This window comes from Chiloscyllium plagiosum, unplaced genomic scaffold, assembly GCF_037043375.1.
Source record: "Chiloscyllium plagiosum isolate Xiang-an unplaced genomic scaffold, Cpla_swu_hap1 HiC_scaffold_2, whole genome shotgun sequence".
Lineage (NCBI taxonomy): Eukaryota > Metazoa > Chordata > Chondrichthyes > Orectolobiformes > Hemiscylliidae > Chiloscyllium > Chiloscyllium plagiosum.
The window spans coordinates 147,284,595-147,312,111 of NW_028270140.1; the positions used below are offsets into that span (position 1 = coordinate 147,284,595).

A 27,517-nucleotide genomic window follows, 5' to 3' on the forward strand; every position below is an offset into this window, starting at 1 on the left:
GTCACCACCTCTTTCCCTACAGTCTATATCTTCCATATCCTTTTCCACAGTAAATACTGATATAAAATACTTGTTTAGTATCTCCCCCATTTTCTGCGGCTCCATACAAAGGCTGCCTTGCTGATCTTTGAGGGGATCTATTCTCTCCCTAGTTACTCTTTTGTCCTTAATGTATTTGTAAAAACCCGATTTGCCAAAGCTATCTCATGTCCCCTTTTTGCCCTCCTGATTTCCCTCTTAAGTATACTCCTACTGCCTTTATACTCTTCTAAGGATTCACTCGATCTATCCTGTCTATACCTTACATTTGCTTCCTTCTTTTTCTTAACCAAACCCCCAATTTCTTTAGTCATCCAGCATTCCCTATACCTACCAGCCTTTCCTATCACCCTAACAGGAATATACTTTCTCTGGATTCACGTTAACTCATTCCTGAAGGCTTCCCATTTTCCAGCCGTCCCTTTGCTTGCGAACATCTTCCCCTAATCAGCTTTTGAAAGTTCTTGCCTAATACCGCCAAAATCGGCCTTTCTCCAATTTAGAACTTCAACTTTTAGATCTGGTCTATCTTTTTCCATCACTATTTTAAATCTAATAGAATTATGGTCGCTGGACCCAAAGTGCTCCCCTACTGATACTTCAGTCACCTGCCCTGCCTTATTTCCCAAGAGTAGGTCAAGTTTTGCACCTGCTCTAGTAGGTACATCCACATACTGAATCAGAAAATTTTCTTGTACAAATTTAACAAATTCCTCTCCATCAAAAATCCTTAACACTATGGCAGTCCCAGTCTATATTTGGAAAGTTAAAATCCCCTATCATAACCATCCTATTATTCTTACAGATAGCTGAGATCTCCTTACAAGTTTGTTTCTCAATTTCCCTCTGACTGTTAGGGGGTCTATAATACAATCGCAATAAGGTGATCATCCCTTTCTTATTTCTCAGTTCCACTCAAATAACTTCCCTGGATGTATTTCCAGGAATATCCTCCCTCAGCACATCAAAAATGCCACTCCCTCTCCTCTCTTGCCTCCCTTTCTATCCTTCCTGCAGCATTTGTATCCTGGAACATTAAGCTGCCAGTCCTGCCCATAATTACTATGATATTCCAGTCCCATATTCCTAACCATGCCCTGAGTTCATCTGCCTTCCCTGTTAGGCCCCTTCGACTGAAATAAATGCAGCTTAATTTATTAGTCCTATCTTGTCCCGACTGTCTGATTCTCTTCTGTTCGCAACTGTACCAGTCTCAGATTGATCTCTTTCCTCACTATCTCCCTGGGTGCCACCCCCCCACCTTACTAGTTTAATTCCTCCCAAGCAGTTCTAGCAAATTTCCCTGCCAGTATATTAGTCCCCTTCCAACTTAGGTGCAATCCATCCTTCTTGTACAGGTCACTTCTACCCCAAAAGAGATTCCAATGATCCAAAAATATGAATCCTTCTCCCATACACCAGCTCCTCAGCCATGCATTCATCTGCTCTCTCCTCTTATTCTTGCCCTCACTCGGTCGTAGCACCGGGAGTATTCCAGATATTACTACTCTTGAGGACCTCTTTTATAAATTCCTGCCTAACTTTCTGTAATCACTCTTCAGAATCTCAACCTTTTCCATTCCTATGTCGTTGGTTCCAATCTGGATAATAGCCTCTTGCTGGCCCCTCTCCCCCGTGAGAACATTCTGCACCCGCTCTGAGACATCCTTGATCCCGGTACCAGGGAAGCAACACACCATTCTGATTTTTCACTGCTGGCCACAGAAACATTAGTCTGTACCTTGGACTAGAGAATCCCCTAACATAATTGATCTCTTGGAACCTGACATACCCCTCGTGCTTGAGTATTACAAGTTAGCCAGGAAGGACCGAAACAGAGAGCCAAGAAGACTCAGGAGGGGACATGAGATGTCTCTGGCAGGTAGGATCAAGGCAAAGTTTTCTATAGGTATGCCAAGAATAGAACATAGAAGAATACAGTGCAGTACAGGCCCTTCGGCCCAAGATGTTGCGCCGAACCAAGCCCACCTAACCTACACTAGCCCACTATCCTCCATATGCCTATTCAATGCCCGCTTAAATGCCCATATTGAGGGAGAGTCCACCACTGTTACTGGCAGGGCATTCCATGAACTCACGACTCGCTGAGTAAAGAACCTACCCCTAACATCTGTCCTATACCTACCACCCCTTAATTTAAAGCTATGCCCCTTTGTAATAGCTGACTCCATACGTGGAAAAAGATTCTCACTGTCGACCCTATCTAAACCCCTAATCATCTTGTACACCTCTATCAAGTCACCCCTAAACCTTCTTTTCTCCAATGAAAACAACCCCAAGTGCCTCAGCCTTTCCTCATACGATCTTTCTACCATACCAGGCAACATCCTGGTAAACCTCCTCTGCACCCGTTCCAGTGCCTCCACATCCTTCCTATAGTATGGCGACCAAAACTGCACACAATACTCCAGATGCGGCCGCACCAGAGTCTTATACAACTGCAACATGACCTCAGTACTCCGGAACTCAATTCCTCTACCAATAAAAGCCAGTACGCCATATGCCTTCTTCACCGCACTATTTACCTGGGTGGCAACTTTCAAAGATCTGTGTACATGGACACCAAGATCCCTCTGCTCATCCACACTACCAAGAAGAATGACTAGAGTACAATTAGGGCCTGTCAATGACAGTAGTGGGAAGTTGTGCATGGAAACCGAAGAGATAGGAGATGCGCTAAATGAATATTTTTCGTCAGTATTCACACAAGAAAAAGACAATGGTGTCGAGGAGTATACTGAGCTACAGATTATTACAGTAGACGGGATTGAGGTTTATAAGGAGAAGGTGCTAGCAATTCTGGAAAGTGTGAAAATAGATAAATCCCCTGGGCCTGGATGGGATTTACCCTAGGATTCTCTGGGGAAGCCAGCGAGGAGATTGCCGAGCCTTTGGCTTTGATCTTTGTGTCATCATTGTCTACAGGAATAGAGCCGGAAGACTTGAGGATAACAAATGTTGGCCTCTTGTTCAAGAAGGGCAGTAGAGACAACCCTGGTAATTATAGACCAGTGAACCTTATTTCCATTGTGGGTTAAGTGCTGGAAAGGATTATAAGAGATAGGATTTATAATCAACCAGAAAGAAATAAATTGATTAGGGATAATCAACAAGGTTTTGTGAAGGGTGGGTCATGCCTCACAAACCTGTAGGACTTGCAAAACCTGTGCCCACACCTCCCCCTCACCTCCATCCAAGGCACCAAAGGAGCCTTCCGCATCCATCAAAGTTTCACCTGCACATCCAGAAATGTCATTTATTGTATTCGTTGCTCCCGATGCGGTCTCCTCTACATTGCGGAGACTGGACACATTCTCGCAGACCGCTTTAGGGAACATCTCCGGGACACCCGCACCAATCAACCCCACCACCCCATGGCCGAACGTTTCAACTCCCCCTCCCACTCTGCCGAGGACATGCAGGTCCTGGGCCTCCTTCACTGCCACTCCCTCACTGCCCGACGCCTGGAAGAAGAATGCCTCATCTTCCACTTCGGAACACTTCAACCCCAAGGCATCAATGTGGACTTCACCAGTTTCTTCATTTCCCCTCTCCCACCTCCTTACTCCAGTTCCAACCTGCCAGCTCAGCACCATTCCCATGACCTGTCCTACCTGCCAATCTTCCTTCTCAACTATTCGCTCCACCCTCCTCTATCACCTTCATCCCCACCTTCATCCACCTAGTGAACTCTTAGCTACCAGTCCCACCCCCCTCACATCTATCTCTCCACACCGGAGGCTCCCAGCCTCATTCCTGATGAAGGGTTTTTGCCTGAAACATCGATTTTCCTGCTCCTCAGATGCTGCCACACCTGCTGTGCTTTTCCAGCACCACTCTAATCTTTATACGGTGTTTTATCTTTTATTGGTAGAGGGATTGGGTTTTGGAGCCATGAGGTCATGTTGCAGCTGTACAAAACTCTGGTGCGGCTTCACTTGGAGCAATGCGTACAATTCTAGCATCAGAAAGGGTGCAGAGGAGATTTACAAGGATGTTGCCTGGTATGGAGGGAAGGTCTTATGAGGAAAGGCTGAGGGACTTGAGGCTGTTTTCATTAAAGAGAAGGGTCAGAGATGACTTAATTGAGACATTTTTATAAATGACCCGACAGCCTTTTTCCTCGATGAACGAGCACAAGGGAATATAGCTTTAAGCTGAGGGTTGATAGATATAGAGTCGAGAGTGGGGTGCTGGAAAAGCACAGCAGGTCAGGCAGCATCCAAGGAGCAGGAGAATTGACGTTTCGGGCAAGAGCCCTTCATCAGGAATTTGTTAGAGGTGGGTTCTTTACTCAGAGAGTAGTAAGAGCGTGGAATGCCTTTCCTGCAACAGTAGTAGACTCGCCAACTTCAAAGGCATTCAAATGGTTATTTGATAAACATATGGATGATAATGGAATAGTGTAGGTTAGATGGGGCTTCAGATTGGTTTCACGGGTTGGCGCAACATTTAGGGCTGAAGGGCTTGTACTGTGCTGTAAATGTTCTATGATGTTCCACATTTTCATAAAATTTTTAATTTTTGCGATAACTGCAGGAATAGCAAAGCTTGGTTTTCAGCACACTTCCCTAATGAGGCATGACATTAGTGCAATGTAATATGCTCCACTTGCCTGAATGAGTGCAGCTCTAACAACACTCGAGAATATCATTAAGTTTGAAAGTGATACGATTTTTGTCTGGGACTGTAGTTTTATATTAAACCAACCAATTATGCTGTCTCTCCAGGCTGGACAATGTGGAATATGGAAGACAGACTCAGAATAAGGGATTATTCTGAAACAACTTAATCATTTCTTCACTTAGAGGTCCGTCCATTTCTGCAATTGTCTACCCAGAGGATTGGGAATACTCCATCATTGAGTACATTCAAAACTTAGATTAAAAAAACTTTGATCCTCCAAAGCATATGAGGAGTAGGCAGGTAAATGGAGATGAGGTAGAAATTCAAGTGATCATACTTAATGGCTGAGCAGATTTGGAAAGGTTGAGTGGCTATATCCTGCCACTGTTTCATGAATTCTTGCATTCTTAAGCTATTTGATAGACATTCCATTCACTACCTTAAAATTACATCCCACCCACACTGGCACAGCAACTCACTTAGGCTCCCTTGACAGCATTTTTCAAACCCGCAACCTCTCCTCATCAACAGATGCATAAGAGCATCACTACCTGCAAGTTCCAAGGCATTCACCCATTTGACATCAAACATCAACCATCAGTGGGCCAAAATCCTGAAACTACATTCCATGTGGGAATATCAACACAACAGAGATTTGTTATTGCATAGGCCACTCAGCCTATCGTGTCTCACTGGCTTTCCAACAAACTTTAGGGCTTAGTAACATTCTTTTGCCTCTCCCCAATACTCTTGAATTTTATAGGAGTCTGAGTGATTTGGGTTATAGTGAGATCTGTGGCAGAATCTGACAAGAGGTTTGGTGAGGCCAATTTTGATGTTGGGGGATCTTGCTCCATCTTTTATGATTTTAACAAATGTGAGGTGTATTTCTTCGGCAATGGCAATTTGAAAATCAAGGGGGATCATTGCGTGTTAAATGCCTTGTTGTCGACCCAACTCACCTCATTATTATGCAGTTTTCTATCTTACCAAATTCACCAAAAAAAGCTAGATGACTATGAAAACAAGGCTCAGTTACATCAAGGAAGACAGTCTTCACTTCGGCAACCTTGGCACAGTCAGTCAAGTTCCACCTTTGATATCAGTCCAGGGGCATGGAAACAGTCACTCAGCCACTCAGGACATAGTTAGAGCAATCTTCAAATAAGGGGTGAGGAACCAAATGTCAGGCAGCCCTCCACCCTCTGTACTGAGGCTTATTTTCCTCCTGGAATGAGAGATGCACGCGTATTAAGAGAGATGAAAGTGGGGTGGTACAGCTGTTATTTTGGTACAGGTAGGGAGGTGTCCTGACATAGTGAGTAGGCAACACAGAGGGCATGCAGGATTAGTGTATCCAGAACTGCAGTAGACAATAGTGGGAGTGGGTGGGGTGGGGTTCAATAGCAGAACTAGAGCAAGCGTGAGACAAGATAGTGGCACTTACCCTGGCAGTATGAAGGAGGTCATTGAACTTTTAATACAGCACTGTGCATTACTCCAGTTGGCTTCACCAGGGTCACAATCTCGAACTAGGATGGCATGGTTTGCTGTCGTGGTCTCCAATGCTTGGGTAGAGGACCTCCTATGTCTGTACCACCTTGTCCGGCAGGACCTCCAGGCCACTACCTGCAAAACTGTGAAGATTTCCCCCATCTTCCATGTCTGGGTAAAATCTCAGGAACTGTGCAAAGCAGCTCCGGACTGACAGTGTTTGTCCAGGTACTTAACTGGCTTTTAAAGGTGGTGTGGGTGCAAGGGATACTGGGCATTCAAGTATATCTGCTGCGCGTTGGGCTGTCCGGGAATAGTGCATGGTGCAATGCGAATCATATATGAGGGATGCCATTGGGCAGATTAGGTAATTAATGAGGCAAGTTTGGAAAATACAGTAAGAAATCGCACCAGACTGCATGTTGGAAACCTTCTTAAAAGACTTAACACAACTCTGACTAAGCGAAAAATACACAACATTTAGTCCATTGTTTAAATTCAAATATCATCAAATGCCCTCTTGAATGCCGCATGGACTTGGCCTCCACCAGATCCTTGGCACGCGTTGAGGTGAAGTTTTTCTTAGCTGACATTTGCTATGTTTGCCAATCACTTTAAGTTAGTGCCTTTGCATTTTTAGTCCTTTATTTTTGAGTCTCTCTCTTTCTTCTCTATCCAGACTTGTCATGTGTTTGAAAACTTTTATTATTTCTTGTATATTCAATGTGATAGCCTAACACCATAAGCAACCAGGGACGGGCAATAAATTATGAGCTTGCCATCAAGGCTCACATACCGTGACAATTATTTTTAAAAACCAGGATCCTATTTGGTGAAGATCCAGGAAGTCGAACATGGTAAGAATGAGTAATGCCTTCAAAATGTTATTGTTGCCATAAAAATACAGTAGTCTCTCACCATTTAATCTTTCAGTCAAAATGCATCTTTCCCTCATTATCTTAATAACAAAATGTTTAGCAAATTTGAAAATCCAACACAAAGAGAAACCATTGTAAAACTTTTAGAGTCAAGAATGTTATCTCAGCTGGAATGACAGATGGAGATTAGTTTGGATAAATGTGAGATATATTGCATTTTGATAATAGAAAAAAGACAGGACTTATACAATTAATGGTAGGGCCTTGGGTGGTTTTTATAGAATTTTAGAAGCTCTACAGAAGCGTTACAGAAGGAAACAGGCCCTTCAGCTCAACAAGTCCACAATGACCCTCCAAAGAGTAACCTACTCAGACCCGTTCCCCTACCCTATTATCCAATGTCTACCCCTGACCAATGTCCCTAACCTACACATCCCTGAATATTATGGGCAATTTAGCATGACTAATTCACCTAACATGCACATCTTTGGATCGTGGGAGGAAACCAGAGCACCTGAAGGAAACCTGCACAGACACGGGGAGAACATGCAAACTCCACACAGACAGTTGCCAGAGGCTGGAATCAAACCCAGGTCCCTAGCGCTGCGAGGGAGCTGTGGTAACAACTTAGCCACCATGCCATACTTGCTGTAGAACAAAGAGACCGAGGGATTCAGGTGCGTAATTCTTTGAAATTTGTGTCACAGGTAGACAGGGTGGTTAAGAAGACATTTAGCATGCTTGCCTCCATTCCACAGACCTCCAAGTACAGGTCATTCTGCTATAATGGGCGTTTCGTTAACGTGAATTTGCTATAGTGTGATTGACGAATTGGGAACACTGTCTAGATTAGAGTGGTGCTGGAAAAGCACATCAGGTCAGGCAGCATCCGAGGAGCAGGAAAATCGACGTTTCAAGAAAAAGCCCTTCATCATTTCCTGATGAAGGGCTTTTGCCCAAAACATTGATTTTCCTACTCCTCGGATGCTGCCTGATCTGCTATGCTTTTCCAGCACCACTCTAATCTAGATTCTGATTACCAGCATCTGCAGTATCCACTTCTGCCGAATTGGAGACACTGTTTCTACAGCACAAACTTTTAAAGCATGTATTCGTTATAACACAATTCCAGCCCAATTAGTTTAAATGGTGCTGCCATTACACGATTTTCCTATAACATGGGATTGCACGAGAACATGATTTAGCAGAACTGACTGTACAGGAGTTGGATCATCATGTACAGGACATCAGTGATGCCTCTTCTGGAATACTGCATGCAGTTCTGGTTGACCTGCTATAGGAAGGATATTATAAAATTGGTGTGGGTTCAGAAAAGATTTTACCAGAATATTGCTAGGAATGGAGGGTTTGAGATAGAAATATAGACCGGAAAGACTGGGACATTTTTCAATGAACCCTAGGAGGTTGTTTGGTGACCTTATTGAGGTTTATAAAATCATGAGGGGCATAGATAAGCCAAATGTCAAAGCTCTTTTTCCTAGGATGGGGGATTTCATATTGGGGGACACATTTTTAAGGTGATAGCAGAAAGATTTAAAAAGGACATCAGGGGCAACCTTTTTTACACAGAGAATGGCTTGGGTGTGGAATGAACTGCCAGAGAGAATGGTTGTGTGTGGAATGAACTACCAGAGGAAGTGGTGGATGCAAGTACAGTTACAATGTCTAAAAGACATTTGGATAAGTTCATGAATAGGAAAGATTTAGAGGGATTTGGGCCAAGTGCAGGCAGGTGGGGGTGGTTTAATTTTGGGAACATGGTCAGTGTGGACTGGTTGGGCCAGAGGCTCTATGACTTTGTGACTCTATGACATACAGCTTAAGGAAAATTTTACTCCCTCATGTCAAAAATCACTGCCTTAGGTTAGTGTGGTGGGAAACTTGATTATTTTTGTTAAAATACTCCCTAGCTTTCTAAAACTTTCAAATATTAATATGAATCAGGCTTTAAAAAGGGCAAAGATGGAGCAAAAGCCAGTGAACAATATTTCAATCTCTGCAGTCTTCAATTCTATCTATTTTAATAAACTATAAATTCAATTAGTGAATTCTACAGCACTGAACAGACTATTCAGGCCATCAGGTACATGCTACTGTTTATGGTGCAGATAAGCCTTTTCTCACATCACGGACAACGCACTGGAACAATTGCAATATTTAGTGGCAGTGTGGTGACAGAAAGCTTCAAACTCCTGATGGAAAAATTAATTTTATGGAGCTCGATCAGTTTGTTGGTGAGGTGTCATTATATATACCTTGTCTCAGAAACATACTTAGGATGCAATGTTTTATATTAATCTATCAACTATAAATTTACAAATGATTGTATTCCATTTCACTCTACTCCCAGAATGACATCATGGTACCAATGGGAAAATCAGGAAGTGATTTATACAAACAATGTAGGAAAAATACATCAAAATTAAAATCATGTTGAACAATGTTAAACATATTGGATTGAGGAAAAGGGATGTTTTCTCTTTGTAGAATTCAGCATAAAAGTTGAAAGACAGTAATACATCAGTGAATACATCTCTAACAGACAGCTATTAGACAGAGAAAAGTCAAAGAGTAAGTGAAAAGTTTTAAAATCTCTAGAGAGATTTATGACAATTAAAGTCATCTAAATTAGTGTACAGAATCAGAAAAGCAACATATAAAGAAATGTACAAGTCACTATTAACAATAATTTTAAATCATACAGTCTTTTAAGATTTGTTCAATGAAATAAAAGCAGCAAAAATCTTTGGAATGAAAAGAGGATAACCCAGTTACTGTCCACATAACTTTTTAAGCTCAGGTCTTGTCTCATGAGAGATAACTTCATGACTAAATTGTGACATTAAGGTTATATGTCAGCTAACTTTTGTATGTTTTGAACTGCTAATAAATATTTGCTTGTGCAAAATAACTTTCACATTTTCATGAGCAGCAAATAAGGCAAGTAGAATTTTACCAGTTTGTGTAATAGTCCAGTTTTTGTAGTTTTCACAACCACTGTTGTGTTAAGCATCTTTTGTTTTTAAAGAAGTCAACTAATCACTGTATAGAACAACCTCGATTATCCAAATGAGATGAGATAAGTGATAAGTGATTTGATAAGTGATCGTGCGGATAACTGATCTGATCGTAAACAAGCGGTAATTTATGAGTGCCGGCTATCCGAGCATGCCTCGGTTATCCGGCAATAGACGCCATAATGCTGTCTAACTGATAACTGAATACTGAGTTGCCTAATGCTATTTTTACGGAACTTGAAAATCTTGTTCGGATAGTGCAAAATTTGGATAATTGATGTTCGGATAATTCAGGTTGTATTGTAGTTAAAATCACTATGTTTCAACTGCTTACAATTCTGAAGAATAATCATATTAGACTCAAAATGTTCTCTCTCCACAGATGCTGCCTGATCTGCTGGGTTCCTCCAGCATTTTCTGTTTGTTTCAGGTTTCCACCATTCACATTTTGCTTTAAATCTCCTAATTACAGTCCCGCCCAACTGAGCACCTTTATGTCCAAGTCACACACAAATCAACATAAATATTCCAGGAGCTCTAGTTCCTTCTTTGTGTATGAATACAAAATACTTAATCACTATATGGTTATTTATACTATTCATTCACAGGATGTGGCATTGCTGGCAAGGTGATATCACTTAGGTGATATCTACATGACGGTTTGAGGTGAGGGACGCCATTAGTGTCCCATTCAAGTACATCTGCAGAAAGTGCACCAAACTCTTGCTCCTCCAAGACCATATAAAGGGAACTGGAGTGGGAGCTGGATGAACTTCGCATCATTCGGGAGACAGAATCTGTGATAGATCAGAGTTACAGGGAAGTAGTTACTCCTAGGCATGAAGAAAGCTGGGTAAATGTTAGAAGGGAAAAAACAGTCAGTGCAGGGATCCCTTGTGGTCATTCCTTTGAAAAACAAGCATACTGTTTTGGATACTGTTGGGGGGAATGACTTACCAGGAGTATGCAGTGGGGTGCAGGTCTCTGGCAGAGTCTATCCCTGTTGCACAGAAGGGAAGGGGGGAAAGGAGGAGAGTGTTAGTCATTGGGGACTCAATGGTTAGAGGATCAGATAGAAGGTTCGTTGGGAATGAACGAGACTCACGGTTGGTGTGTTGCCTCCCAGGTGCCAGGGTCCGTGATGTCTCGGGTCATGTCTTTGGAGTCCTGAAGGGCGAGGGTGACAAGCCCCAAGTCGTGGTCCACATAGGTAGCAATGACATAGGTAGAAAGAAGGATAGGGATGTAAGGCAGGATTTCAGGGAACTAGGGTGGAAGCTGAGAGCTAGAACAAACTAGAGTTGTTATCTCTGGTTTGTTACCCGAGCCACGTGATAACGAGGAAAGACAACAGGGACTACATGTGGCTGCAGGGATGGTGCAGGAGGGAGGGTTTCAGGTATATGGATAATTGGGGCTCATTCTGGGGAAGGTGGCACCTCTACAAACAGGACGGTCTTCACTTGAACCAGAGGAGTACTTAATATCCTGAGTGGGAAATTTGCTAGTACTATTCGGGTGGGTTTAAATAGCTCAGCAGGGGGATGGGAACCTGTGGTGCAGTTCCAGTGTACCGGAGGGTGACCGTAGGGAAGACATGGACAGGATTTCATGGTCACAGGAGTGTGCTGGCAGAAAGCAAGCTGGTTTGAAGTGTGTCTACTTCAACACCAGGACTATCTGGAATAAGGGAGGTGAGCTTGCAGCATGGATTGGTACCTGGGACTTCGACATTTCAAAGACAGTTCAGAGACATGGATAGAGCAGGGTCAAGAATGGATGTCGCAGGCTCCAGGGTTTAGATCTTTCATTAAGAGCAGGGAAAGCGGTAAAAGAGGGGGAGGTGTGGCTTTGTCAGTCATGGACAGTATAACGGCGGCTGAAAGAACTTTTGACGAGGACTCGTCTACTGAAGTGGTATGGGCTGAGGTTAGAAACAGGAGAGGTCACACTGCTGGGACTTTATTTTGTAGGCCTCCGGAAAATTGCAGGGATGTGGAGGAGAGGAATGGCAAAATGATTCTGGGTAGGAATGAAAGAAACAGGATGGTCTTTATGGGGGACTTTAACTTCCCCAAAATTGACTGGAAATGCTATAACTTTAGTGCGTCGGATGGATCAGTTTTTGCCCAATGTGTGCAGGAGGGTTTCCTGACACAATATGTCAAAGGGCCGACAAGAAGGGATGCCACACTTGATCTGGTACTTGGTAATGAACCAGGCCAGGTGTTTGATTTAGTGGTAGGTGAGCACTTTGGAGAGAGTGACTATAATTCGGTTACATTTAATTTAGCGATGGAAAGGGATAGCTACATGTCACAGAGGACGGGGGAAGGGCAATAAGAATGTGATTAGGCTAGACTTGGGAGGCATAGAATGGGGTAGCAAAATGCAGGGGATGGGAACAATGGAAATGTGGAGCTGGTTTAAGGAACAGATATTGTGGATCCTTGATAGGTATGCCCATGTCAGGCAGGCAGGAAGTGATACGGTAAGGGAACTGTAGTTTACTAAAGAAATTGTATCTCTTGTTAAGCAGAAGAGAGAACTTTATGTGACGTTGAGATAAGATAGTTCAGATGAGGCAATGGAGAGTTACAGATTAGCTGGAAGGAATTAAAGAAAGAGTTCAGAAGAGCAAGGAGGGGACATGAGTAGTCTTTAGCAGATAGAATAAAGGAGAACCCTAAAGATTTCTATAGATTTGTGAGAAATAAAAGGATGACTAAGGTAGGAATAGGGCCAGTCAAAGACAGAAGTGGGAAGTTGTGTGTGAATCCTGTGGAGATCGGAGAGGTGCTAAATGAATATTTCACTCAGGAAAAGGAGAATATTGTAGAGGAGAAGACTGAGATACGGGTTATTAGACTAGAAAGAATTGAGGTTAGTAAGAAGGAGATGTTATCAATTCTAGAAGGTGTGAAAGTAGATAAGTCCTCTGGGACTGATGGGATTTATCCGAGGATTCTCTGGGAAGCTGGGAAGGAGATGGTGGACACTTTGTCCTTGATCTTTGAGTCATTATCTACAAGTTTAGTACCAGAGGACTGGAAGATTGCAATTGTTGTGTCCTTGTTTAAGAAGGGCAGTAAAGATGACCTAGATAATTATAGACCAGTGAGCCTTACGTCTGTTGGAGGAAAAGTTTTAGAAAGGATTATTAGAGATAGGATTTATAATCATCTAGCAAGCAACAATTTGATTGGACATAGTCAACATGGTTTTGTCAAGGGCAGGTCATGTCTCACAAAACTCTGAGTTTTTTGAGAAGGTAACCAAACATATGGATGAGGGTAGGGCAGTTGACATGGACTTCAGTAAAGCCTTTGATAAGGATCCACATGGTAGGCTTTTGGAGAAAATGTGGAGGTATGGGATTGAGGGTGATTTAGCTGTTTGGTTTAGAAACTGGCTTTCTGTAAGAAATGGTGGTTGATGGAAAATATTCAGCCTGGTATCCAGTTACTTGTTTTGGAACACTGCTGTTTGTCATTTTCATAAATGACTTGCACACAGGCATAGATGGATGGGTTTGTAAGTTTGCAAGTGGAGTGATGGACAGTGTGGAAGAATGTTGCAGGTTTCAGGGGGGCTTGGATAAACTGCAGAATTGGGCTGAGATGTGGCAAATGGAGGAGTTCAATGCAGATAAATGTTGAGTGATTCACTTTGGGAAGAATAACAGGAAGGCAGAATACTGGGTCAATGGAAAAATTCTTGGTAGTGTGGATGAGAAGAGGGATTTTGGTGTTCATGTACATAGATCCCTGAAAGTTGTAACTCAGGTTGATAGTGATGTTAAGAAGGCATACGGTGTGTTAAGTTTTATTGGCAGAGGGGTTAAGTTCCAGAGCCGTGATGTCATGCTGCAACTGTACAAAACGCTAGTGCAGCCGCACCTGGAATATTGTGTGCATTTCGAGTCGCCCCATTACAGGAAGAATGTGGAAGCATTGAAAAGGTGCAGAGGGGATTTACCAGGATGTTGCCTGGTCTAGAGCGAAGGTCTTATGAGGAAAAACTGGGGGACTTGGGTCTGTTCTCATTGGAGAGAAGAAGGCTAAGCAGGGATTTAATAGAGACATACAAGATGATCAGAGGATTAGATAGGGCGGACAGGGAGAATCTTTTTCCTAGGATAATGATATCAGCTTGTACGAAGGGGCATAACCGCAAATTGAGGGGTGATAGATTTAAGACAGATACCAGAGACAGGTTCTTTACTCAGAATGGTAAGGGTGTGGAATGCCCTGCCTGCAATGTAGTTAACTTAGCCACATTAGGGGCATTTAAACAGTCCTTGGATAAGAAGGGCGATGGGCTTACGTTAGTTCATAGGTCGGCACAACATCGAGGGCCGAAGGGCCTCTTCTGCGCTGCACTGTTCTATATTCTTTGGTTCTGGGATTTTGATGTCAACATCAACACAAAAAGAAACTGGTAGGCTTAATTTGATAAAACATACTTTTTCATCCAGGATAATTTTATTACCTGTGATACATCCTGGGATTTCAATGTTGTGGCCACTTCAGAGGCATGGGTACAGCAGGGACAGGTATGGTTATTGCAGGTTTTGGGATTTAGATGTTTCACTAAGAACAGAGAAAATGGTAAAGAAGGGGTGGGGTGGCACTGTTAGTCAAGGACAATATTAAGGTTGCAGAAAGGACTTTTGAGGACTCGTCTACTGAGGTAGTATGGGCTGAGATTAGAAACAGGAAAGGAGGTTACACTGTTGGGAGTTTTTTATTGGCCTCCAAATAGTTCCAAAGATGTAGAGGACAGGATAGCAAAGATTATCCTTGATACGAGAGAGAGTGACAGAGTAGTTGTTATGAGGGACTTTAACTTTCCAAATATTAACTGGGAATACTATAGTTCAAGTACTTTAGATAGGTCAGTTTTTGTCCAATGTGTCCAATGTGGGCGGCACGGTGGCACAGTGGTTAGCACTGCTGCCTCGCAGCACCAGAGACCCGGGTTCAATTCCCGCCTCAGGCGACTGACTGTGTGGAGTTTGCACGTTCTCCCCGTGTCTGCATGGGTTTCCTCCGGGTGCTCCGGTTTCCTCCCACAATCCAAAGATGTGCAGGTCAGGTGAATTGGCCATGCTAAATTGCCCGTAGTGTTAGGTAAGGGGTAAATGTAGGGGTATGGGTGGGTTGCGCTTCGGCGGGTCGGTGTGGACTTGTTGGGCCGAAGGGCCTGTTTCCACACTGTAATGTAATCTAATAATCTAAAGGGGCAAGGCCACGTTAGATTTGATACTGGGTAATGAACCTGGTCAGGTGTTAGATTTGGAGGTAGGTGAGCACTTTGGTGATAGTGACCACAATTCAGTTTTGTTTATTTTAATGATGGAAAGGGATAGGTTTATACCACAGGGCAAAAGTTATAGCTGAGGGAAAGGCAATTACAATGCGATCTGGCAAGATTTAGGATGCATAGGATGGGGAAGTAAACTGCAAGGGATGGGCACAGTGGAAATGTGGAGTTTATTCAAGGACCACTACTACATGTCCTTGCTAAGTATGTACCGGTCAGGCAGGCAGGAAATTGTTGAGTGCGGGAGCCATGGTTTACTAAGGAAGTTGAATCTCTTGTCAAGAGGAAGAAGGCTTACGTTAGGATGAGATGAAATGGCTCAGTTAGGGCGCTTGAGAGTTACAAGTTAGCCAGGAAAGAGCTAAAGAGAGAGCTAAGAACCAGGAGGGGACATGAGAAGTCGTTGGCAGATAGGATCAAGGAAAGCCCTAAGACTTTCTATAGGTACATCAGGAATACGAGAATGACTAGAGTAAGATTAGGGTCAATCAAGCATAGTAGTGGGAAGTTGTGTGTGGAGTCAAAGGAGATAGGGGAAGTGCTAAATGAATACTTTTCATCAGTATTCACACTAGAAAAAGACAATGTGGTTGGGGAGAATACTGAGATACAGGCTACTAGACTAGATTGGAATTGAGGTGCATAAGGAGGAGGTGTTAGCAATTCTGGAAAGTGTAAAAATAGATAAGTCCCCTTGGACGGATGGGATTTACCCTAGGATTCTCTGGGAAGCCAGGGAGGAGATTGCTGAGCCATTGGCTTTGATCTTTACGCCGTCGTTGTCAACAGGATTGTGCCAGAAGACTGGAGGATAGCAAATGGTGTTCCCTTGTTCAAGGAGGAGAGTAAAGATAACCCTGGAAATTATAGACCTGTGAGCCTTATTTTGGTTGTGGGTAAAGTGTTAGAAAAGGTTTTAAGAGATAGGATTTACAATCATTCAGAAAGAATAAGTTGATTAGGGATAGTCAACACAGTTTTGTGAAGGGTAGATCATGCCTCACAAAACAGGTAGATGAGGGTGAAGCTGTTGATGTGGTGTAAATGGGTTTCAGTAAGGTTTTTGATAAGGTTCTCCATGGTAGGCTACCGCACAAAATACAGAGGCATGGGATTGAGGGTGATTTTGTGATTTGGATCAGAAATTAGCTAGCTGAAAGAAGACAGAGGGTGGTGGTTGATGGGAACTATTCATCCTGGAGCTCAGTTCATAGTGACGTACTGCAAGAATCTGTTTTGGGTCCACTGTTGTTTGTCATTTTTGTAAATGACATGGATGAAGGCATAGAAGGATGGGTTGGTAAATTTGTGGATGACACTAAGGTCGGTAGAGTTGTGGATAGTGATGAAGGATGTGGTAGGTTAGAGAGAGACATATATTAAGCTGCAGAGCTGGGCTGAGAGGTGGCAAATGGAGTTTAATGCAGAAAACTGTGACGGGATTCATTGGAAGGAGCACCAGGAATACAGAGTACTGGGCTAATGGTAGGATTCTTGGTAGTGTAGATGAGCAGAGAGATCTCGGTGTCCAGGTACACAGATCCTTGAAAGTTGGCACCCAGGTTGATAGGGTTGTTAAGAAGGCATACGGTGCGTCAGCTCTTATTGGTACAGGGATTGAGTTTTGGGTCAAGATTTGAGTGGTGCTGGAAAAGCACAGCAGGTCAGGCAGCATCCGAGGAGCAGGAAAATCGACGTTTCGGGCAAAAGTCCTTCATCAGGAATGAGGCTGGGAGCTTCCAGAATGGAGAGATAAATGGGAGGGGGTGGGGACGAAGGTGATAGGTCGGAGAGGAGGGTGGAGTGGATAGGTGGGAAGGAAGATTGGCAGGTTGGACAGGTCATGAGGATGGTGCTGAGCCTTTAGGTTGGAACTGGGGTAAGGTGGGGGAAGGGGAAATGAAGAAATTGGTGAAGTCCATATTGATGCCTTGGGGTTGAAGTGTTCCGAGGTGGAAGATGAGTCGTTCTTCCTCCAGGCCGGATTGAGTTTTGGAACCACGAAATCATGCTGCAGATGCACAAAACTCTGGTGTGGCCACATTTGGAGTGTTGTGTACGGTTCTGGTCACCCCATTGTAGGAAGGATACGGAAACTTTGGAAAGTATTCAGAGGAGATTTACTAAGATGTTGCCTGGTATGGAGGGAAGGTCTTACAAGGAAAGACTGAGGGACTTGAGGCTGTTTTCGTTAGAGAGAAGGTGGTTGAGAGGTGACTTAATTGAGACATATAAGATAATCAGAGGGTTAGATAGATTGGACAGTGACAGCCTTTTTCCTCAGATGGCGATGGCTGGCATGAGGGGACATTGTTTTAAATTGAGGGGTGATAGATAGAGGACAGATGTCAGATGTAGTTTCATTACTTAGAGAGTAGTAGGTGCTTGGAAAACTGCCTGCAACAGTAGTAGACTCGCCAACTTTAAGGGCATTTAAATAGTCATTGGATAGGCATATGGACAAGAATGGAATAGTCTAGGTTAGATGAGCTTCAGATTGGTTCCACAGGTCGGCACAACATTGAGGGCCAAAGGGCCTATACTGCGCTGTAATATTCTATGTTCTACATCAGCAAGTTGATGTGTGTTTATTACGCTGATAATTAAACATATTGTGAATGCCCATCACACATTACTTTAGCTACCAAGATTATAATTAATCATAAACTTAACCTAAGAATGTTTGCAAACACTACTCCAGGAATCAAAGCAATTCAGAATGGAAACTCCACATAAGAAGTCTGTTCAGAAATTTGCCACAGTGCCTGTAAAGCATAAGCAGCATCATGCACACCAGATAAGGATAAGAAAACTGCAAAATGCAATGATGTTGAGAATGAATTAGCCAAATGATTCTATCAAAACCCCAGCAAAACAACTAATTGTTATGAGATTTTTGAAAAGATCCAGACTATTCTGATCAGTTAAATATGGAAAATTGCAGCTGAAGGTGGTTCAGTTGTTTCAAGACCTATCATGCTATTTTGTATAAGAAAATTTGCAGTGAGGATTATTGTGCAGACTGATCTTGCTTGACATTGATGTATGGAGGATCCATGACATTCTGCCAGACGTGACACATACCCGACTGCACCAAGGGACTGTGGGATAAAGTGTTTCAACCATGTTTCAATTCTCACCATTACCAAGTGACATGACTAGATAAAATTACAGCTTCTCATAATGAAAAGGTCAAAACATCAGAAAAATAGTGTCTTTAAGTAATGAAATTGTCATGTCAATATGAGCCATTAAATTGATTTCTCTCTCCAATTCCACGTCCTTAATTCATCCAATGGATTTAGGGCTTATTCAAAAGTTTAAACACCATTAGTGGAAATGTCGTAAGCTATTGGTGTCAGGAAAGAGTGTACAGACAATCTATTGGGTCTGCTGCAGATTTAATGAAAAACTGGACACCGCAGGATAATTCTAAGTTGTTTTGTGCCTATAATCTCCATGGTCTAAGTGATGATGGATTCACAACTGATGAAGTTGAAGATGCCACCATTCAGACTGTGCGTGAATGTCTTGGCATAAAAAAAAGCACATATACATTTCTGTGCAAATGGATGAAAACATGCACTGTACTCTAGCACTCAAAAAATGAGCATATCACTGCTTCAATAATGAGGGGCCAGGATAACTGCCAAGAAGCTGAGGAGACTGAAATTGATGAAAAGCCAATATAAGCCAATATTAATCATGTGATTTACAAGGAAGCATTCAGAATGTGTGCAGGATCGGAGCAGTCAACCAAAGCCATCAACAGTGATAGAAGCAGCCAGCTATTTTTAAAAGTTACACAAGATTTGATCTGCAAAGAACACTTCTCATTTTGCTTTTTAATCATATTGTTAAATGACTAAAAGCAAAATAAGTTAATACACACAATAACAGAAGTAGAAATATAGCATTAAGAAATTGTGTTGATGTAATTTAGATATATTACATCCATTTCTGTTGGCAAAATTAGAACAGTCCTCATGATATCGATTTAAGTGGGTAGGACTGCAATACGTAGTGCATATCTTACACTTTGTTTCAGTGAGCTACTCAGGGTTATCAAGTTCAACTGAAATTGTTACTCATTGCAAGATGGGAAAAGAGAAGAGGTTATGATTTGTGAAATGGAATAAAGTCAAGGCTTTTGCAAAATGTGTATGGTCCCTTATGACAAATTTGCAAGCACCAGTGGATTAAGGTTTAATTTATGAGGATATCCTAGAAATTTCAGCAGGGAAGATAAAATGTATCTTCAGACAGTGGAGAACAGATTACATAAAAATCAATCCTGCTTGGAACTTGATAAATAATGCCAGATTTTTTGTTGTATCCCAACCCAGACCTTTTCCATATATATAAATGCTAGAACTATCAACTGCTAGATGCTTAAAAAGCTAGTGCATCATGCATCAAGTATTCAGATAGTTTTCCAGTTTCTTTATCCTTTTAAACATGATCAATCTCAGCACAACTGAAAATTTTAATTTTTTTTCTTTTACAAACAGATATGCCACATTTAAATACCTGAAGTGGATGTACAGTGTGAAGAGTTCTCCTGACCATCTGTGTAGGGAGGTGGTGGAGTATAGTTAGCTATCTCCAGTTTACTGATAGTGGACGGTGGTGTTGGTGGGGGCGGTAATAATGTACTGTTTGGACTACTGATGTCACCTTCTGCCACCAGAGTCAGATCAAATGCATTTTCATCCTCATAAGGTGGCACAGTTTCTGACTGCCGGACTTCAGACCGCTTTTCCCACCTTTGTTCATTGACATGAGGAATAGGAGATACTGGCACATGGAAAGGTGCATCATTTTTCTGCTTAGTAGCTGGCTCTACATAATCAGGTGGCATTAACACAGGCCGATGACTGTTATCGTGTTGAGTTGTTGACTTAGCTTTCATGTTGTTAGAATTCTCATTGAAGTTTAGTGCTGATGAGATAGCTGCTCCAGAGTCCACATACTCTAATTTATCAAACTGTTCTGTGGACGTCACACTTCTTTGCATAGTTTGGCTTCTTTCCTCTCTATTTCTACCATTTCCTTTACTAACTGCAGGTGTCGAGGAGCCAGGTTCAAGTACAGGTGGCTTGAGGCGTAGAAAATCTGGAAGTACAAGATCTTCTTTGTTCAGAAGCCCACGCTGGTCATTCACTCTATTACTCTGAGCTTTTGATAGAAGGTCAAAAAACTCTGCCACAATACAAAATAGGAAAATGATAGCTAATAAGATGGACATTGACCATATTAACTTTTTAAAGAAACTGTACTTTTTAAAAAAAGATATTACTTTTGAATCAAAGCCTGTATGATATTTTGAGAGGGTCACATTCAGGGGCAACCTATATGCATATCAATTTATTTCAATTTTGAAATGTCTGTGATCATACATTTCAGCCTCAGAGCTAAATATTATTTTACTTAAAGCAGTACAGTTTTAAATAGGAGGGAATAGTTCTCAAAAGAGACAAGGAAGGTTTTGTTAATCAAACAAAGCCTCAAGACTGAGCATGACAAACATATAGTATCCTTGTCCTTCTCCTCCATGTACAGTAGCGCTGAGCAAAGATCTCCATCCACGTCAAGTGTGCTGATTCCAAACAAGCAGACCCAGACTTTAGCACTGGCAGAATTTAAAGGAGAAAGTTCACCGACTTATTGATCAAGTTGTCAATTATCATTTACAGTAAAAATTATTTAAAGTGTATGAGTAGGGGAAACATTTCAGAAAGTCAACATCCATAAATTATAAAGCTATTCAGCAGATACATGCTGTATGGAGACTCAGACAGAATAACAGAAATAAAGGAAAAAAGACAAAGGGACAAACTTGCATTTACATGGTGCCTTATGACTTGAGAATGTCCTTTCAAATGAAGCACTTTAGAAATGCAGTCACTTCATATGAAAACAGGGAGACAGAAAATAAACGAATTAAATTCTCAAAATGTTAAACTCTTATGTGTTAATCCTTTAAGAATAAATATTAAATTCAATTTTTAATAGCTTTAAGTTTTCCAAATTTAAATTACAGTAAAATATTTGCAAGAAATGATTGCGAACAATATTATCTACATAATTTAAAGAAAGTTCTATCCCACAAGCCTAATGATAACTCGTTTGCCTGTAGCACAAATGGGTTTGCTCCCTAATAAGACATAAAATTTTTAAATAAAGAGTGACCTTTCAGTCTATCCAGAATTATAAACTATTTCATTGCCTCAAAATATATCAATAGCAAAGGAATTCTTATGTCAAAGGAAACTTATAGGAGGCTTACAACAAGATTAGTGAAGTGACAGCACCTTCATTTACATCAGCTTTTGAATCAAAAGAAAGGATGGGGGACAAAGAAAATGACTAGCATTTAAAAAGCATATAAAAAGCTTTATAGCCAATAAGATATTTTTGAAATGTAGTCAAAGCTGTAAAGGTAATCTTTTAGGGGGTATCAAACAAGTGATAGGTTCCAGGTTCACAAACTGTGATTTTCTCATGCTGAATATTAAATGAGCAGATATACCAAATACTTATTCCACAGTAAAACAAAAGGATTTCAAGGGTACAAATTTAAGCAAACTACTCCTTATGTAGTTTAATAATGAATGGCTATGGTAAGGTACTTGAAGCATGTTTTTGACTCTGATATGTAGCTGGAAGTAAGGATCTTGGGCTACAGATGTAGTGACCCTATCTCTGAGCCAGATGATCTAGATTCAAGTCCCTCCTGTCCTGAAGTGTGTCATAAATCTCTAGACAAGTTGATTAGAAATTATCTATATCTGGCAAATGCAATGCAATCACTTGAACTTTAGGCAAGGGTTAAAGATATGTGCTTTTGTAAAATTAATTCTTGGGATATGGGCTTTGCTGGGTAGCCCAACATTTATTGTCCATCCCTAATTGTCCTGGAGAAGCTGATGGTGAGCTGCCTTGTCAAACTGCTGCATCTACATGGTGAACATACATCAATAATGCTATTGGGGGTGGAGTTCCAGAAGTTTGAAGCAAAAACACTGAAGGAATGGCAATATACTTCCATGTTTGATGGTGAGTAGTTTGAAAGGAATTTGCAGAAGGTGGTTTTCCAATGTTATTCTGATCATGTCCTCCTAGGTGGTAGAAGTCACGTGTTTGAAAAGAGCTGTCTAAACAGCTTTGGTCATTTGCTGTAGTATGTCTGGGAGATGGTACACATTGCTCCACTGTACATTGGTGGCGAAAGTAATGAATGTGTTTTCTGGGGTGCCAATCAAGCAGACTTTGTCTTTGATGGTGTTAAACCTCTTGACTGTAGTTGGTGCTACACTCACCCATACAAATGGAGAGTTATCATACTCTGCAAGTGTGCTTTATAGATGGTGGCCAAGATTTGAGACAGAGAAGATTTGCCAGTTTCTAATCTGATCTTGCAGCCACAGTAGTTACATGGCTGGTCCAGCTCAGTTTCTGATCAATGTTGATAGTGGGAGACTCAGCAATGATAATGCAATTGAATACTATGGGGTGATGATTGTATTATTTCTTATAGGAGAAAATCATTGCTTGATACTTGCTATTTGTCACTTATTAGCCCAAGCCTGAATGGCATTCAGGTCTGGCTGCAGTTGGGCATGGACTACTCCAGTAACTGAAGAATCACAAATGTTGAATATTGTGCAATCATCAGTGAACATCTCCACCTCTAACCTTACAATGGAGGAAAGGTTAGTGATGAAGCAGCTCAAGATAGTTGGGCCGAGAACATCACCCTAAGGAATTCCTGCAGCATTGCACTGCAACTGAGATGTCTGATGTCTAATAATTATATCCATCTTCCTTTGTGCTGGGTTTGATTCTGAGCAGTGGAGAGTTTGCCTCCTGATTTCCATTGATGAGCTCCTTGATGCCACAGTTGGTCAAATGCTGCATTGATGTCAAGGACATGAGTGATCCAGATGAATTTTACAACAATTGGCAATGGTTTTGTGGTCACCATTAGGGTAGTTTTTAATCCGGGTTCAATTGATTTGAAATTCAAACATACGCTGTTGTGTGATTTGAACTTGCCCCAGGTGCATTTGCCCGGGACTCTGATTATTAGCCCAATAATAAGACCACAACGCTACCACCATTCCACAACTACAGATGAAAACTCTGTTTTTTTCAAGTTTAGGAATGTTTGTCACAGAGAATTTCAAGTTGTAGCTCACCAGTGGTACAATTTACCTTCTACTTCATCCATATTTAGCTTTGGCTGTCTCTTTCTGTTTGTCGTTTGCATTACATCTTTTTTTGAAAGCCTCACATCTTTGGAATATTTTCCATTTCCTCTTATCGAAAAGGGTTTCTCTTCAAGTCTTCCTTCCTCCTGTTGTTTGTAAAATTGTTCATAAGTGAGACATAGGTTATAGTATTTCTGAAAACATCATCAGAATATATTAGGGCTCATGCCCGAAACATCGATTCTCCTGCTCCTTTGATGCTGCCTGACCTGCTGTGCTTTTCCAGCAACACATTTTCAGATCATAATATATTAGACTATTTGAAGGCACTATCTAGTAACAGACAGTCAAAACTAAATATAGAGGAAGCAGATGAATTACTTACTAACCACTAATCTTAATAGTAAAATTGATGAGTATAAGTGAAAGATATGTCATGTTATATCAAAAACATCAGCAAAGTATGTTGATATATTTGGTGGACATAGTAGCTGCCAGGGTAAATATTTTCCTATACTTTGCTACCAACTTCCTAATCTTATTTTCTGTAAATATCAATGGCAGAACAATAACTCAATGAAATCTGAAAAGATAGAATTTTACCTTCACACCAGGGTATGTGTTAATGTTGGAAGAATCTGATTTCCCTCTTATAATCTTCTCTCTGTCTAAGTGAACAATGAAATACCAAAATACCATTAAATGACTAGATGCAACATTCTGTGACATTTTGGCTGGTTTTCATTTTGATAGTTAGTCTGACTGTTGCCATTAACAATGTTATTCACTATGTTAACACCGAACTCAGGAGTACTCATGGTGTCAGAGGTTATATTGCTCCTATAGAGCAGGGGGAAAGTACAGGTCCAAAATTTATATTTGGGAAAAAGAAAACTGTTCAGGTTTGATTAAGCTGGAAAAGTAGGTTTTTATTTCCACTTCACACAGATGCAAGTCTTTTTTTACTCCTTGACATGCCTGTGTTTTAGAAATAAAAAACTATGCTAATAATTCTTTGCCCATATATTAACTTGGTATTTTATCCTAGCAGTTTTGTAGGCAGGTTTTTCCAGTACGGGCAAAGACATGGAACTGAGATTTTATTAGGTTTTTGATTGATCAGGGAATGAAAGGTTATGGTGGCTAGAGAGGAAAGTGGAAGTGAGGTCACAGTCAGATAAGGTACAATCTTTGCAAATTATGGAGCTGGCTTAAACAGTTAAGTAGCCTATGCCTGCTGTTAATTCTTATGTGTTAACAAATCAACAGAAGTCCACAGTACAATGAAACACAAATTAAGAATACAACTGTGTGATTAAGTAAGCAAAATTATCAGAATGAGGAATACAGTTTCTAAGGATATCAGAAAAACAAGATTGTAAGGACTATGGGAGATCAGTGCTTTGAGATGACAATTATGATGCTGAGGGAAGTGTATTGTAGAAAGAAGAGGACATGTAGGTCCTGGGCCTTCTCCACCGCCACTCCCTCACCACCCGACGCCTGGAGGAAGAATGCCTCATCTTCCGCCTCAGAACACTTCAACCTGAAGCATCAATGTGGACTTCACCATTTCCTCATTTCCCCTCCTCCCACCATCCCCCAGTTCCAACCTTCCAGCTCTGCTCCTACCTGCCAATCTCCCTTCCCACCTATCCGCTCCACCCTCCCCTCTGACCTATCACCTCCATCCCCACCTCCATTCACCTATTGTACTCTTTGCTACCTTCCCCCATCCTCCTCTCTGACCTATCACCTCTATCCCCACCCCCATTCACCTACTGTACTCTTTGCTGTTCTCTCCCCAGCTCCCCCCCCACACCCCCATTTATCTTTCCATCCTGGAAGCTTCCTGCCTCTATTCCTGATGAAGGACTTTTGCCCGAAACGTCAATTTTCCTGCTCCTCGGATGCTGCCTGACCTGCTATGCTTTTCCAATACCACTCTGATCTAAACTATTGTAGAAAGAAGCAGAGTACGGTTGCTGGGAAGAAATATCATGAACCAACAGCAGTCAAGTAGCACTGCATCTGAATCATGATGTGACCAGAGTCCTGGCAAATCACATAACTAGTGCAGTTGATAGGGCTTTCAACTAAGTACTAAGGAGTTGTTGACAGCTGCATAGAAAATTATTGAAAAAGTTAAACGAGGGAGGGGTCAGCATACGTTAAAGTTTCCAGGAAATGTAATAGGACAGAGAATATGGAAAGGTTCAGGAATCTAACTTCAGGCACAGCAGATCAGGGGACCACAATGAGAAGGGGGCAGTCAACACAGGACTGAGTGGGTTGTACTAAATGCATGCAGTATACAAAAGAAGGTAAATGAGCTTGTAGCACAGATTGAAATTGGCAGGTACGCTGTATAGAATCATAGAGTTGAGAGCTAAATATCCAAGGATACAGATGTTATTGCCCAGGCAGATGGGCAGAGAGGGACTGGATTACCTTGTTACAAAGAAATGAAATTAAATCAACAACAAGAAGTTCAAGGTCTGTGTAAAAATTTGTAGCTCGGATGCCGGTTGCAGTTGTTGTGGGTATGTTCGCCGAGTTGGGAAGTTGGTTTGCAGACATTTTGTCCCCTTTCTAGATGACATCCTCAGTGCTCTGGAGCCTCCTCAGCAATGCTTCACAACCTCCACAACAACAGATAACAAGAAGTGGTGTAGAGTTGGAAGGCATAGAATGTCTGTGGATAGCGTTGAGGAACAGCAAAGGATAAAAGACCCTGACGGGAATTATGAACAGGCTGCTTAGCAGTTGTAAGAAAGTGGGGATGAACATAAATCAGGAAATAGAGAAGTCCTGTAAGAAAGACACTATTATAATGATCATGGGGCATTTAAATATGCAGGTGGATGTGGAAAATGAGGTTGGTAGCAGATCTCAAGAAAAGGAATTCATGGCATGTCTACAAGATGGCATTCTGGATCAGCTTGTGGTAGAACCCACTGGTATGACAGAATTAACCCTGACATTTCAGAGGGTGAAGACTGAATCAGATGTAAAGATATTATAATTGAGTAAAGGTAAGTACAAAGACATGAGGGAGAAGCTAGCCAGAGTTGATTGGAAGGGGGATCTAGCAGGGAAGACAGTGGAGTAGCAATGGCAGAGATTTCTGGGGCTAATTCAGGGGGCACAGCACTAATCCATCTTAAGGAACAATAAACATATGAAGAGGAGGATGAGGCAACTATGGCTGACAAGGGAACTCAGGAACAGCATAAAAGCAAAATGAAAAGCAGACAATGTGGTGAAGATTAATGGGAAACCAGAGAATTAGGAAACCCTTAAAAGCCAGCAGGGGATAACTAAAACAGCAATAACGGGGGTACATGATGAAAATTGACAATAAGCTAGCTAGTAATATAAAGGTTTGTAAGGGTTTTTTTACATACCAAAAGGTAAGAGAGATGCAAGAGTGGACATTGGACTGTTGGAAAATGTGGCTGGAGAAGTACTAATTAGATTAGATTAGCTACAGTGTGGAAACAGGCCCTTCAGCCCAACAAGTCCATACCGACCCTCCGAAGAGTAACCCACCCAGACCCATTCCCCTAACTAATGCACCTAACACTACAGATGGCCAATTCACCTAACCTGTACATCTTTGGATTGCTGGAGGAAACTGGAGCACCCGGACGAAACCCACGCAGACACAGGAAAACGTGCAAACTCCACACTGACAGTCACCCAAGGCAGGGATTGAACCCGGATCCCTGGAGCTGTGAGGCAGCAGTGTTAACCACTGAGCTACCATGCAGCCCCAAATTGTGAACAAAGAAATGGCAGAGAAACTGAAAAAGTATTTTGCATCAGCTTTCACAGTGGAAGACGCCACAGCATACCAGAACATCGAGAGAGTTGGGGCAAT

The 27,517-nt window shown here is 41.8% G+C and overlaps 1 protein-coding gene across 3 annotated transcripts in view; it reads right to left on the reverse strand.

Moving 5' to 3' along the window:
* rgs12b (regulator of G protein signaling 12b) overlaps positions 1–27,517 on the reverse strand; it is a 280,716-nt gene that overhangs the window by 50,793 nt on the left and 202,406 nt on the right. For all 3 annotated transcript variants that reach the window (XM_087974225.1, XM_087974213.1, XM_043703699.2), the window contains 3 exons: positions 24,238–24,302; positions 23,639–23,780; positions 19,952–20,623 (listed from right to left, as the gene is read on the reverse strand). In XM_087974225.1, the coding sequence (XP_087830351.1) occupies positions 19,952–20,623; positions 23,639–23,780; positions 24,238–24,302 (879 nt within the window). The remainder of the gene's footprint in view (positions 1–19,951; positions 20,624–23,638; positions 23,781–24,237; positions 24,303–27,517) is intronic.